This window comes from Cervus canadensis, chromosome 14 (assembly GCF_019320065.1).
Source record: "Cervus canadensis isolate Bull #8, Minnesota chromosome 14, ASM1932006v1, whole genome shotgun sequence".
Taxonomy (NCBI): Eukaryota; Metazoa; Chordata; class Mammalia; order Artiodactyla; family Cervidae; genus Cervus; species Cervus canadensis.
Window position 1 is genome coordinate 713176 of NC_057399.1, and position 13029 is coordinate 726204.

A 13029-nucleotide genomic window follows, 5' to 3' on the forward strand; every position below is an offset into this window, starting at 1 on the left:
GGGGGTTCTCTGTTCCCCCACTTTAGAGTCAGAAAACTGAAGCTACATGTGAGGTTTTATCTTATGGAGGCAAAACTGAGACCAGAGGCCAGGTCTTCTGACACTTGGAGCCTAAGGGGATGCTGGAATGTGAGGGGATGGTTGGGATGAGTAAGCAGAGATTTTATTTTATTCTCATCATTCATTCATTCAATAAATATTTAAGTGTCTACTCCATGCTCAGCACTATTCTGGGTGTTTGGGCTACATTAGTGAACAGAAAATGATTTTTTAAAAACCCACTGCTGGTAAGAATATACATTGGTGGAGAACAGTATGGAGGGTTCTCAAAAAACTAAAAATAGAATTACCGTATGATTCAGCAATCCCACTTCCAGGTACATAGCCGCCAGAAACAAAAACTAATTCAAGAAGATACATGCACCCCAATGTCCATGGCAGCATTATGATTATACAGTTGCCAAGACAGGAGAGCAACCAAAGAGTTCCTCAACAGAGGAGTGTATAAAGAAGATGTGGTATATATTATATATACAACGGGATACTACTCAGCCACAGAAAAGAACACAACTTTGCTATTTGCAGCAACATGAATGAACTTGGAGGGGCATCACTCTAAGCAAAATAAGTCAGAAAAATCAAATACTTTATGATATCATTTGTAGGAGGAATCTAAAATAACACGACAAACTAACATGACTATACCAAAAAATGCATATGTACAGAAAACAAATTAGTGGGTACCAGTGAAGGGGAAGGGGCAACACATGGATGGGGAATGGGGAGGCACAAACAATTGGATGTAAGACAGGCTACAAAGATGTACTGTACAACATGGAGACTATAGCCAATATTTTGTTATTACTGTAAAGGGAAAGTGACCTTTAAAAATGGTACAAAAACAAAACAAGAAAAAGCAAAAATCTCTGCTTCATGGAGCTAACATCTGAGCTGCTGCATGTTTACTTAGAGTGATATTAATAGAAGGAATGAGTTACCCTGAATCCTGAGGGCTGCCATCAGAGTGCCACACAGAGGCAGGCAGGACCGCTATCAGACAGATATTTAAGAGAAAGGAAAACTGAGGCCCCAGAAAGGTTAGCAGACCTGTCCCACAGCTATTACGGGAGGAGGAGATAGTGACCTCTGATGCCCAGCCAGTCTAGTCTCTGATCCTGACAGAAGCACATACACAGGGCACTTCATGGATCACCAAGTTAAGAGGTGGCACACCAAATTCGGCCCACTTCTTGCTTTTGTAAATAAAGTTTTATTGGAACACAGCACCCCCCCATCTAATTACACAAGTCTACCTTGTAGACTGCAGCTACTTTTGTCTGTAGTTACTTTCATGCGACAACTGCAGAGTTGAATGGTTGTGAGACAGACCATCTAGCCCACAAAGCCTAAAATATTTACTTCTGGCTGTCCCTTTAACATTTGCTGTCCCTTGCACTAAGCCACCTCCCAGTATTTAAATTTGATCTTAAGAAAAAAAAGAGCAAAAATGCTAATAATAATTAGAATGGACACTCTCGATCCATCCATCTACCTCCACCTACAAATCCATCTGCATTTGTACCCACCCTCACCTCCTTTGTCTGTCTACCTATTTCACAGATTTTCTCAGTGGGTCCAGGACCAGTTCCCTGGGTGCTGCCCTGGTCTCACCCCCTCCATCTCTTTCTGGACCCTGTTCCAGCCATCACCTCCATCTTCTCCAACTGCACTCCCTCCCTCTCCAATAGCTCTTGGACCAATTTAAAATTAAAAAAAAATAAATCATCTCCAAGTCTTTCCCATTTGGGTCTTTCCTTGTTTTTTTCCCAGGGACACTGATCATTTATTGAGGCCTGGCCAGGAAAACTTTTATGGTGCCAAACCACCAAGAGCATGCCAGGCTCGGCAGTTTCTTGTATGGCTCGGGGAGGATGCAGATTCTGCAGGCACACCAGTTTCTTCCTTCCTTCTTTCCTCGAACCTTCCTCCCGTTCCTCTTTCCTCCCTCCCACTTTCAGTTCAGTTCAGTTGCTCAGTTGTATCTGATTCTTTGTGACCCCATGGACTGCAGCACGTCAGGCCACCCTGTCCATCACCAACTCCCAGAGTTTGCTCACTCATGTCCATCGAATCAGTGATGCCATCCAACCATCTCATCCTCTGTCATCCCCTTCTCCTCCTGCCTTCAATCCTTCCTAGCATCAGGGTCTTTCTAATGAGTCAGCTCTTCACATCAGGTGGTCAAAGTTTTGGAGCCACTTTATGCAGTACCTATCACATCCCAATGAGCCAGCTCATTGGAAAAGACTCTGACTGGGAAAGATTGAAGGCAGGAGGAGAAGGGGATGACAGAGGATGAGATGGCTGGATGGCATCATCGGCTCAGTGGACATGTGTTTGAGCAAACTCCAGGAGACAGGGAAGGACAGGGAAGCCTGGCGTGCTGTCCTTGGAGTTGCAGAGTCAGACACGACTTAGCGGCTAAACAACAGCAAATAAACTGAAGAGGAATGAGCTAAGGTGGAGAGGAGGGAAAGGCATTGCAAACCTGAGGAAGAGCTGGCGATAGGACATGGAGATCGAAAACGGCTGTATGAGCTCGGAGCCCACATATGGGTGCATGCGGCTGAACGGTGCTCCGCCGAGGAGTGAGGCACTTTAGGACAGACCTTACTGCACTCAGCTAAGGAAAGCGGACTTGATCCTGAGGGCAGTAAAGACCCGCCAAGTGTTGGGCAGTGACAAGCAGGAGACCATTTTAGAAAGAGCCCCGGGAGCCAGGAAGAGGAAGGCCTAGAGGAGCAGGCGGCGAGCAGTGCGTGCAGGAAGGGGCTCCTGGAGGATGCCCCACCTCCTCCCAACAAGCAGCAAATGACTGTGTGCCCCGGGCCTGCGCTATGCTAACTGCTTGCCATACACGATCTCATTTTTCATTTACCATCCTCCTGCAAAAGTGGAAGGGCTGAAGCCTGGGGAGGTTAGGAAGTCTGCTCTAGGTCACCAACCAGTAAGTGGCAGATGTGGAATGCGAGCTAGGCTCTGTCCTAGAGGCTGAGCTCCGAGCCACTGCTCTACCCAGCCTGAGCTCCTAAGGCAAGAACAGTGAGAACGAAGAGGAGGGGATGGAGTCAAGGGCCCAAGAGGTCGACACTGGTAGAATCTGTAGGACCCAGGGACTCAGCAGAGAAGGAACAGGGGAGTGGATGAGGAGAAGGGGAGGGACAGGTCTGCAGTCCTGCCTGGAAGGACAGAAACACATCGTAAGAGAAATAGAGATGATGGATGGCAGGGCTAGAGCTGGGGGCCTGGGAGACTCCATGAGGCTGAGGGTGAGCTGACTGGGGTAGGGAGTCTGGGCACCTGCCTGAAGGGAATCTGTGGTCAGAGGGGCGTCTGGACCTGAGGTGCAGCCCGCCATCTGCCAGGAGAGGTGGGCATCCCCCACCCTGCCCCACAGTTGGTGGGGCAGGCGAGCCCCCATGCCGTTTAGAATCTGTGAACAAGTCCACCTCCCCCTAAAATGAACATGCTAAGGTCAGAGACTATGCTGAGCCTAGTGCCTGCCCACAGAAGGAGCCGGAAGCCGCTCTGGGAAGAAGGAAGTGCAGCCGAGACAGGAGGCCCCCACCTCCCCCTGTGGACCTGTGAATAACACTGGGCCGGCCCGCTTGCCCAGGTCTCAAAGACCACGTGACCTAAGCTACTGGACAGCGATGGGGAGGTCAGGCCACTGTTCACTTTTAGGGCTTCTCTGGTGGCTCAGACAGTAAAGAGTCTGCCTGCAGCACGGGAGACCCAGGTTCGAACCCTGGGTCGGGAAGATCCCCTGGAGAAGGAAATGGCAACCCACTCCAGTATTCTTGCCTGGAAAATCGCATGGACAGAGGAGTCTGGCAGGCTACAGTCCATGGGGTTGCAAAGTCAGACACAACTGAGCCACTTCATATTCATATTTAATGGTGCAAATCTGATGCAAATGTAGAATCGAGTCTGGCTTCCCACTGCCTGATTTAAAGACTCCAGTGGCATTACTATACAATATTTTTATATATGTGGAATCTAGAAAAATTGTATAGATGATCCTATTGAAAGCAGAAATAAAGATACAGATGTAACGAACAAACATATGAATACCAAGGAGGAAAGAGGAGTGGGTGGGAGGAATTGGGAGATTATGATTGACATGTATAAGGGCTTCCCATGTGGCACTAGTGGTAAAGAACCTGCCTGCCAATGCAGGAGATGTAAGACACGTGGGTTCAGTCCCTGGATCGGGAAGATCCCCTGGAGGAGGGCATGGCAATCTGCTGTAGTGTTCTTGCCTGGAGAATCCCATGAACAGAGGATTGTCCTGGACTGGCGGGCTACAGTCCATAGGTCTCAAAAAGCTGGACAAGACTGAAGTGACTGAGCATGAGTGACGTATATACACTATTGATACTATACATAAAATAGGTAGCTAATGAGAACCTACTCTATAGCACAGGGAACTCTACTCAATGCTCTGTGGTGACCTAAATGGGAAGGAAATCCAGAAAAGAGGGGATATATGTATATGTATACCTGATTCATGTGTATACCTGATTCATTCTGCTGAATAGTAGAAATTGACACAACATTGTAAAGCCACTACACTCTGGTAAAAATTAATTTAAAAAAGGCTTGAGTAGCAATTGTAGGGATTTCCCCTCAGGCCATATGATACAAATGTCGAGGAAGGATCTCCTGCATTGCAGACAGATTCCTCACAGTCTGAGCAATCAGGGAAACCCGATATGTCCCAGTGTCTCCTAGTTTATATTTTATCGGAACTTGAATTTGTATCCGACTTTTGTGTGAAAACTGTATAAATGTTAATTATGTTGAATTGGTTTCACAGTGCTTTTCAGAGCTATCATATCCTACTTCTCTGTATATTCGTTCTATTCATTTTTGAGAGTTTGATATTGAAACTCCAACTAAAAGTCTTAATTTATCTACTTTAAAAAATAAAGTAGAACTATATGTAACCTGGTTCTGTATTTTCCAAGTCTCCTGTAAATGTGTTATCAGACTTTCATAATTTAAAAAAAAAATTTTTTTTTAAATAAAGGGAGGATGAAAGAGTTTTAGGTTAACCCTGCTTATGACAGTCAAATGACCTAGTGTGGCTTTTCTAAAAGAATGTATGACTTTTCCCCCTAAAATGTTTTGCTTCCACATATTAGGGAGAAGTCCTCATCAGAGCCGAAAATGGAAAAGTAAAGACTGATTCCCCATTTCTGTTTGTCCTGCAAACAAAGATGGCAGCTTTCCTTGCAGAAAACAGGCTGAGACCCACTGCACAGCTTCAGGTGGGAGGGAAGCACTTGTCCCCTCTGGGCTGTCCTCTGTGGAGCTGGACCCTTTGAACTCCCTGCTCACTGGGCCTTTCAGTCCAGAGGCCAGGACGCTGGGGTCAATCGGCTGCTCTCCACCAGCTGTCACAACAGCGCTTCAGTGAGCGCGATTGTCTTCATGGGCTCAGACTGGGCAGCTTGTAAACAAGAGATGTTTATTTCTCATGGTTCCAGGGGATGCAAGTCCGAGATCAGAGTGCCTGTGTGCTCAGATGCTGGGGTTCTAGGGACAGCCCCATTCTGACTGGGAGGCTCCTGTGTGTCCCCACAGAAGCGGGCAGAGTACCCTTAGGTTCTTTTACTAAGGTCCCATTATGAGGGCTCAACTTGTGACCTGGACACCTCCTCACAGGCCCCACCTCCTAATACCATCACACTGGGGGGTCAGGATTTCGACATATGAATATGTTGTTGTTCAGTCGCTTAGTCGGGTCTGACTCTTTGCAGGCCCATGGACTGTAGCCCACCAGGCTCCTCTGTCCACAGGATTCTCCAGGCAAGAATCCTGGAGTGGGCTGCCATTTCGTTCTCCAGGGGATCTTCCGACCCAGGGATGGAACCTGTGTCTCCTGCATTGCTGGCGGATTCTTTACCACTGAGCCACCAGAGAAGCCTGTGTGGATTTGGCTGGGGGGGGGGGGGGGGGGGGGGGGGGGGGGGGGGGGGGGGGGGGGGGGATGGGGTAGGAGGGACACAAACATTCAGTCCACAACAGGGCAGGCCAGCAGGAGACAAAAGGAGAAAGGGAGTCCAATTCGAGGGAAGGAAGGAATGTTCTAATGGTCAGAACTGTCTGAAGACGGATGGCTGGAGGCTGCGAGCCCCCCGAGGTGGGAAGGACCCAGGTGGAGGCCGGGTGACACTCGGCAGGACTGCCGTCGAGGGGACCCTGGATGGGAGGGCAGGCCTAGGACTCCGGGCCCCTCGCCCCTCGTTCTCCGCTAGTGGGCGCCCTACCTTGTCCGAACTGAGCGGTGCGGTGCACGTCCTCGGCGCCGGGGAAACCCAGCATGCGGCACACCACGTCCCCGTCCTTCTTGTCCCAGCCGTCGTCACACACGGTGCCCCAGCGCCGCTCGTGGTACACCTCCACGCGGCCCTGGTGCGGGCCCGAGCCGTTCACCAGCCGCACCATCACCGCCTCCACGCCACCTGCCGGGAGCAACGCAGGGTCACGGTCACTCCCCCGAGCCTGGACACAGCCGTGGCCCCCCGGGGCCCTCCCCGGCTCCCCACCCCACCAGGATGGGGACGGGGGCTGGGGCTCCAGTGACGGCCAAGCAGGCACCCAGCAGAAACCGTGGTGTCACCCCTGCCCTTCTCTCCACCTTTTTTAATACTTCTGTTTTTCCAGAGTAGTTTTAGGTTCATAGCAAAATTGAAAAGCAGGAACAGTGCTGGCTTTGGCAGTGCATGTGCTAAAATTGGAATGATACAGGGAAGACTAGCAAGGATGACATGTGAATTCATGAAGCATTCCATAATTTTTTTTTTACAGCTGCAATAGAAATCTGATACAAATTTCAGCATGGAGTGCATAAATTCCTGCTAATTACTGATCATTATTTAATCACTTTATTGAAGATCTAGGTCAAATCCACATTTAGTAATCATAGCACTAAGTAAAAGTGTGAGAACTGGCTTTTCCCTTTACAGTTGGTGACTCTAGATATCCTATGAAATGAAAAAAGGAAAAACTTAAAAAAAAAAAAAAAGAAGGTATAGACAGACCGCCCCCCCCAATCCCAACAGGGATAGCTTCCTCCCCAACCATCAACACCTGCCTCCAGAACGGTGCATTTGTTACTACACTTGATCTTAGCCAAAAGGCCGAGAAGCGATTGCATTTGTTATAATCCATGAACACACAGAGACATGTCGTAACCACCCCGAGTCAAGAGTTTACACCAGGGTTCACTCTTGGTATTGTCCATTCTATGGTCTGGAAAAATGTATAATGATATGTATTCACCAACACAGAATCCTAAAGAATGGTTTCACTACCCAAAAAATCTTCTGTGCTCCATCCCTTCATCCCAACCCCCACCCCTTAGCCCCTGGCAAACACTGATCTTTTTCCTGTCTCCATAGCTTTGCCTTTCCCATAATGCCATATAGTTGGGATCATACAGTATGTAGCTTTTTCAGATTGGCTTCTTTCATGTAGTAATATGCATTTAAGGCTTCTCTTTCCATGGCTGGATAGCTCGTTTCTTTCTAGCACCGAATAATGTTCCATTGTCTGGATGTACTACAGTTTAACTATCCATTCACCTAGTTTGGGAATTATGAATAAAGCTGCTACAAACATTCGTGTGCACGTTTCTGTATAGACATAAGTTTTCAATTCATTTGGGTAAATACCAATAAGCAGGATTGCTGGGGTCTTCCTGGTGGCTCAGCTGGTAAAGAATCCGCCTGCCAATGCAAGAGATGAAAGAGATGATGGGTTTGATCCCTGGGTCAGGAAGATGCTCTGGAGAAGGGAATGGCAACCCACTCCAGTATTCTTGCCTGGAAAGTCCCATGAACAGAGGAGCCTGGCGAGCTATAGCTCATACAGGTCACCAAGAGTCTGACATGGCTGAGCCACTGAACACCTCACACATCCGTCATCCCTGACTATTCCTCACACATGAGTATATAAGCTGCAGCCAGGTTATCAGAAGAGGCTGAGGATGAGCAAGAGAGCAGAGACTCCTTCAGATGGAAAACAGTGAACGCAGCAGGACTCAGAGGCCAGGTCTGAGACAGAGACGCCACCCGGGAGCTATCGTGACAAGCCAACCTGGAGCCGGCAGCAGCAAACACAGCCTGGCCCGGGCTGGGCGTCTGGCCCTGGTGTGTTGGCTGAGGCTGAAAAGTCAGTCTTGATTTCTCCCAGACCTGCCTTGCCTCTGTCAGCACCCTGTCACGGTGGCCGTGGGCCACGCCAGGCCAGGAGGCTGCCAACGGCAGGCTCCGTGTGGGGTCATCAGTAGAGGGTGAGTGGCAGGAGGAGGCTCTGCGTCCCAGAGCCGGCGAGGCCGGGTTCAAGGTCCAAATAACAGGAAGAAGTCGGGGGCAGCGTAGGCAGCCCAGCTGACATTCAGAGATGGCCCCGCATCCTCCGCTCTGGCCAGCCTCACTCACTCTTCACTTCTTCGTCTTGCCAAGTAAGCAACTGACCATCTGTTAGGAGCCTGGTCCTGTTGTAGGAGGGATGGACAGATCCATGAACAAAGTCTCTGCCCTCGTGGACTATGTTGTAGTGGACGAGACTAGTCATAGAGCTGGGAAACAAATTCAAATATAACTATGGCCATGTAGGGATGGTGCAGAGACAAGAATAGAAACACAGGAAGGGAACAGAGTATGGGGGGAGGCGCCATCTTGGTCGAGGAGACGCCATCTTGGTCGAGGAGACAAGGAACGGAATGGACCATGGAGGGTGCCACTGTGGATAGGGACACAAGAAAAGGAATGGAGGGTGGGGGGCACCGTCTTAGACGGGGAGTCGGGGAAGGGAATGGAAGATGGGGGAGCACCATCTTGGTCGAGGAGACAAGGAAGGGAATGGACCATGGAGGGTGCCACTGTGGTTGGGGACACAAGGAAAGGAATGGAGGGTGGGGGGCACCATCTTAGACGGGGAGACAGGGAAGGGAATGGAGGGTCAGGTGGCACCATCTTGGATGGGGAGACCAGGAAGAGAAGGGAGCATGGGGGCATCATCTTGGACGGGGAGGCAGAGAAGGGAATGGGTAGCGGGTGCCATCACAGACAAGAAGACAATGAAGGGAATGGAGCTTGAGGGGGTGCCCTTTCAGATGGGGAGACAAGGAAGACCTTGAGTGGAGACCTGGAAGAGCTGAGGGAGAACAAGGACCCCTCCATCTTAGGAAAAAACCCACTCTGTACCCTGGCCTAACATTTTCACATCCTTTAAATCTCAAGTTTGAATGTCACATCTCCCAAAGAAAGCCTCCTGTGGCCACCCATTCCCATAAGACCCCTTCTGTGGACATATCTTATCACTTCATGTAACAGTTGCCTGTTTACTCTTTTAGGACACTGGGGGAATTCTGAGGACAGGTCATATAGCCTGATACAGTGCCTGGTACTTCGACGTGCCCAGGCCGGGCCCAATGAAAGCATGCACAAATGAATGCACTCAGATAGCATATACCCCAGAGGGCAGGTCCTGTCTATGGACACAGTCAGTGACTTTGGTGTGAGTCTGAATGGAGAGTCAGCATCAGGACTACCAATGTTTCCAACACCCTCCTTATTACATCTCAGTCTCTTCTACTCACTCCCCTCACTGACATCTTTCGGTAGGACGACCCGGTGTTCTGGACCCAGAACTCAAGCTGTTGGTTCGATGACCATACATTCTACATGAGAAAATAAGGATGTGGTCTGACATGTGATTATAGTGAGTGCTGAAGGAAATCTGGAAAGTGTCACTTGGATGCTGAGGCTTCAATGTATATGGAAGTGGCAAAAGAATATTTGGAAACAGGACAACTTCAAAACATTGGAAGCATATGGTAACCATAATTATGGGACTCAGAGCATCAAGTTCAAGGCTGTTTCTGCCCATGCTCCCCACTCGCCAAGCAAGGTCACAGCCCCCATCAGTCCTGGGGTTATGTGTGTTCCCCAACCCACGTACACCCAGACACCAGAGTTGATTGATCAAACACTGAAGCCTGTCCCTTGTCACTTGTTCCTAGGTCCCCCAGATCCAGGACTTCTCCCTGCAATGGAGGCTGAACACAGTCCCTTGCCCACGGGGTCAGCAGACACTGAAGGTCCCAAAAGAATCAATGAGGCAAATTTGGATCTAGCGCCATCTTATGGAACATAGCACTAAGCTATGATTTTTTTTTTTTTTTTTGATGTGGACCATTTTTAAAGTCTTTATTGAATTTGTTACAATATTGCTTCCATTTTCTGTTCTGGTTTTTTGGACTCGAGGTATGTGGGAGCTTAGCTCCCCAACCAGGAATCAAACCCACAGCCCCTGCATTGGAAGGTGAAATCTTAAGAACAGGACCACCAGGGAGGTCTCTAAGTTATAATTTTTTAATCCTTTCTTCCCCCTAACAAGAGCGCATCCCTGTGGCTACTTCCCTGAGGAAAACCATAAGCTGAGATTTGATCTGATTATGATGCTAACTGCCCCAATGAGGGACTCAGACAGTCTAAAGGGGCAGTCCCATGAACAACATCCCGGCCTGCTTTGCCCTAAGAGCTACAGGGGCGGCTGGAGGCAGGCCGTTCCCAGGCCAAGCCACCATGCCACCTTCTGGAACCCACTTGGGGAACCACCCAATGATGCCAACACGGACTTCCTCTGCAGCCTGAGACGAACGTCATGACTTGCTAAGAGGTTTGGGTTTCTGTGGGCAGAGGGTGTAAACTCTGCCTTTTCCCAGCAGTTTCTGCCCTGGAGCAATGCTTTCCCACCAGCAAACCACCACCGCTGGGGAACGCGCTCACCCCACCGCTGTCAGCCCCACAGAACGAGAGGCGGCGTCCAGGAGGCTGCGTCAGCCTGGTTAGTGCCCAACGCCCCCCACCCCACGCGCCCCATTATACTTCCTGTAAGTCCAGGGAGCTAATGCCTTAGACATCCACCCAGAGTGGCCCCATGGAGTGCGCCTGGTTATTTGGGGTCAAGGAGATGCCTCTCTTTGCACAGGACAGTAGAGGGAGGTGGAGGGCAGTGGTTTGGATTGTTCAAAACCCAGGCACTGGGACTTCCCTGGAGGTCCAGGGGTTAAGACTTGGCCTTTCAAGGTGAGGGGTTCGGGTTTGATCCCTGGTCGGGAAGCAAAGATCCCACATGGCTCGGGGCCAAAAAACCAAAACACAAAACAGAAGCGGTATTGTAACAAGTCCACTAAAGACATTAAAAATGGTCCACATAAAAAGAAAATCTTAAAAAAATAAAACCCAGACACTCCTAAGCCAGTAGACAGAGGGGATGGCTCAAGCGGGGGCAAAGGTCCTCATGCTTTCACAACCTCATGTTACCTCCCTTAACAGCTGCCCTTGACCAACAGGTCTCCACTTCCTTCTTCACTTTCCACCTCAGTGAAGCCCCAGGAAGTCCTTCCTGAGCAAACTGTTGACACGCAACCCTGAAGAACCCACCACACCCAAGCAGTTCCCCTATGGATATCTGAGTTTGATTCACAAAGGGAACCCCCTAAGTGAAGAGGATATGACACTCGTTCTCTTGTCCACTCTACCCGGCAGACTGGAATCTACCTGGACATGTGCCCACGGTTTGCAGCTGGAGAGAAGGGACCACCACTCGGTTCCCCACCCTGCTGTCTGCAGGAAGAGTTCCACCCACACTCCACCTCTGCTCCGGGCGACCCAAGCTCAAGAGAAATACCAAGCGCTGCTCCTCACTGAACACCTGGAGGATGAATGGGGAGTTGCTGACTTGACAGCTTGTCCCAAGCCCTTGGCCACTAAGTCCTGGGCAGAGTTTTTTCCTGGTACCTCTCACAGCAGGGACACTCACTGTTCAGGGAAACTCCACTGTTTCCCCTAGAGCTCCAGATTTGGGGTCACAGGCTCTCCTCTGCTTCTTTTTTCTGGTTGTGCTGAGTCTTTGTTGCTTTGCACAGGCTTTCTCTAACTGTGATGAGTGGGGGCTACTCTTCATCAGGGTGCACAGGTTTCTCATTGCAGCAGCTTCTCTTGCAGAGCATGGGCTCTGGGTGCACAGGCTTCAATAGTTGTGGCCCATGGGCTTACTTGCTCCTCAGTATGTGGAATCTTCCCAGACCAGGGAGCGAACCTGTGTCCCCTGCATTGGCAGGTAGATTCCTATCCACTATATCACCAGAAAAGTCCTGGATCTCCCTTTCTATACAAGGCAGCAGACAGAGAAGAGTCCCTTCCATCACAACCTCAAACAGCAGCATCACTTTTTGTCTGGCTGGGTAACCACAGGAGAGGAAGCTGATGTAGGAAACCCAGGGCAGGAGACTGGCCCTTTCTGGCTGGGTAGACTCCTTGCTCTCTCACAGATCAAAGGGTTCCATCATTTCACCAGCAAGTTTTCCAGCGCTTCAATAGTTCTAGCCCTGCTGGGAGCTTTCTGCCTAGCTGCAGGGCCAGACCATAGAACCCACCTCCTCATTCTCTGACCTGCTCTGTTGATGCTGCCCACTACCCAGGCCACTCCTGGGATCGACAATGAGGCCCTCACCCGCTCTTCCACAGCAAGACCTCAGGTATGCTCTTAGCTCCTCAGTTAAACAGGGTGGCCCCTCAGGCACAGATGAGGTCAGATTGTGAAGAAGAACAAAACCTGATATATGGATGAAGAAGCCTCTGCATTTTCTGGGGATACCTCTAGCAACAACTTCTTCACACTCAGTTGTGGGCTACAGATGTCACCACTGTTCGACACATGCAGCTACTTCTAGGTAATCGCCACAGTGTCTTCAGGCTTTTCTAACCATTGCAAGAAGATCAAATCAGTCAATCCTAAAGGAAATCAACTCTAAATATTCATTGGAAGGACTGGTGCTGAAGCTGAAGCTCCAATACTTTGGCCACCTGATGCAAAGAACCAACTCACTGGAAAAGAACCTGATGCTGGGAAAGACTGAGGTCAGGAGGAGAAGTGGGTGGCAGAGGA

The 13029-nt window shown here is 49.7% G+C and overlaps 1 protein-coding gene and 2 pseudogenes across 1 annotated transcript in view; 1 reads left to right on the plus strand and 2 right to left on the minus strand.

Annotated features, from left to right (window-relative positions):
• Positions 1-13029, minus strand: part of SCARA5 (scavenger receptor class A member 5) — a 132327-nt gene that overhangs the window by 5768 nt on the left and 113530 nt on the right. The window contains exon 8 of the mRNA XM_043487027.1: positions 6336-6530. Within this exon, the coding sequence (XP_043342962.1) occupies positions 6336-6530 (195 nt within the window). The remainder of the gene's footprint in view (positions 1-6335; positions 6531-13029) is intronic.
• Positions 6773-6866, plus strand: LOC122453450 (annotated as a pseudogene).
• LOC122453409 lies at positions 6980-7220 on the minus strand (annotated as a pseudogene).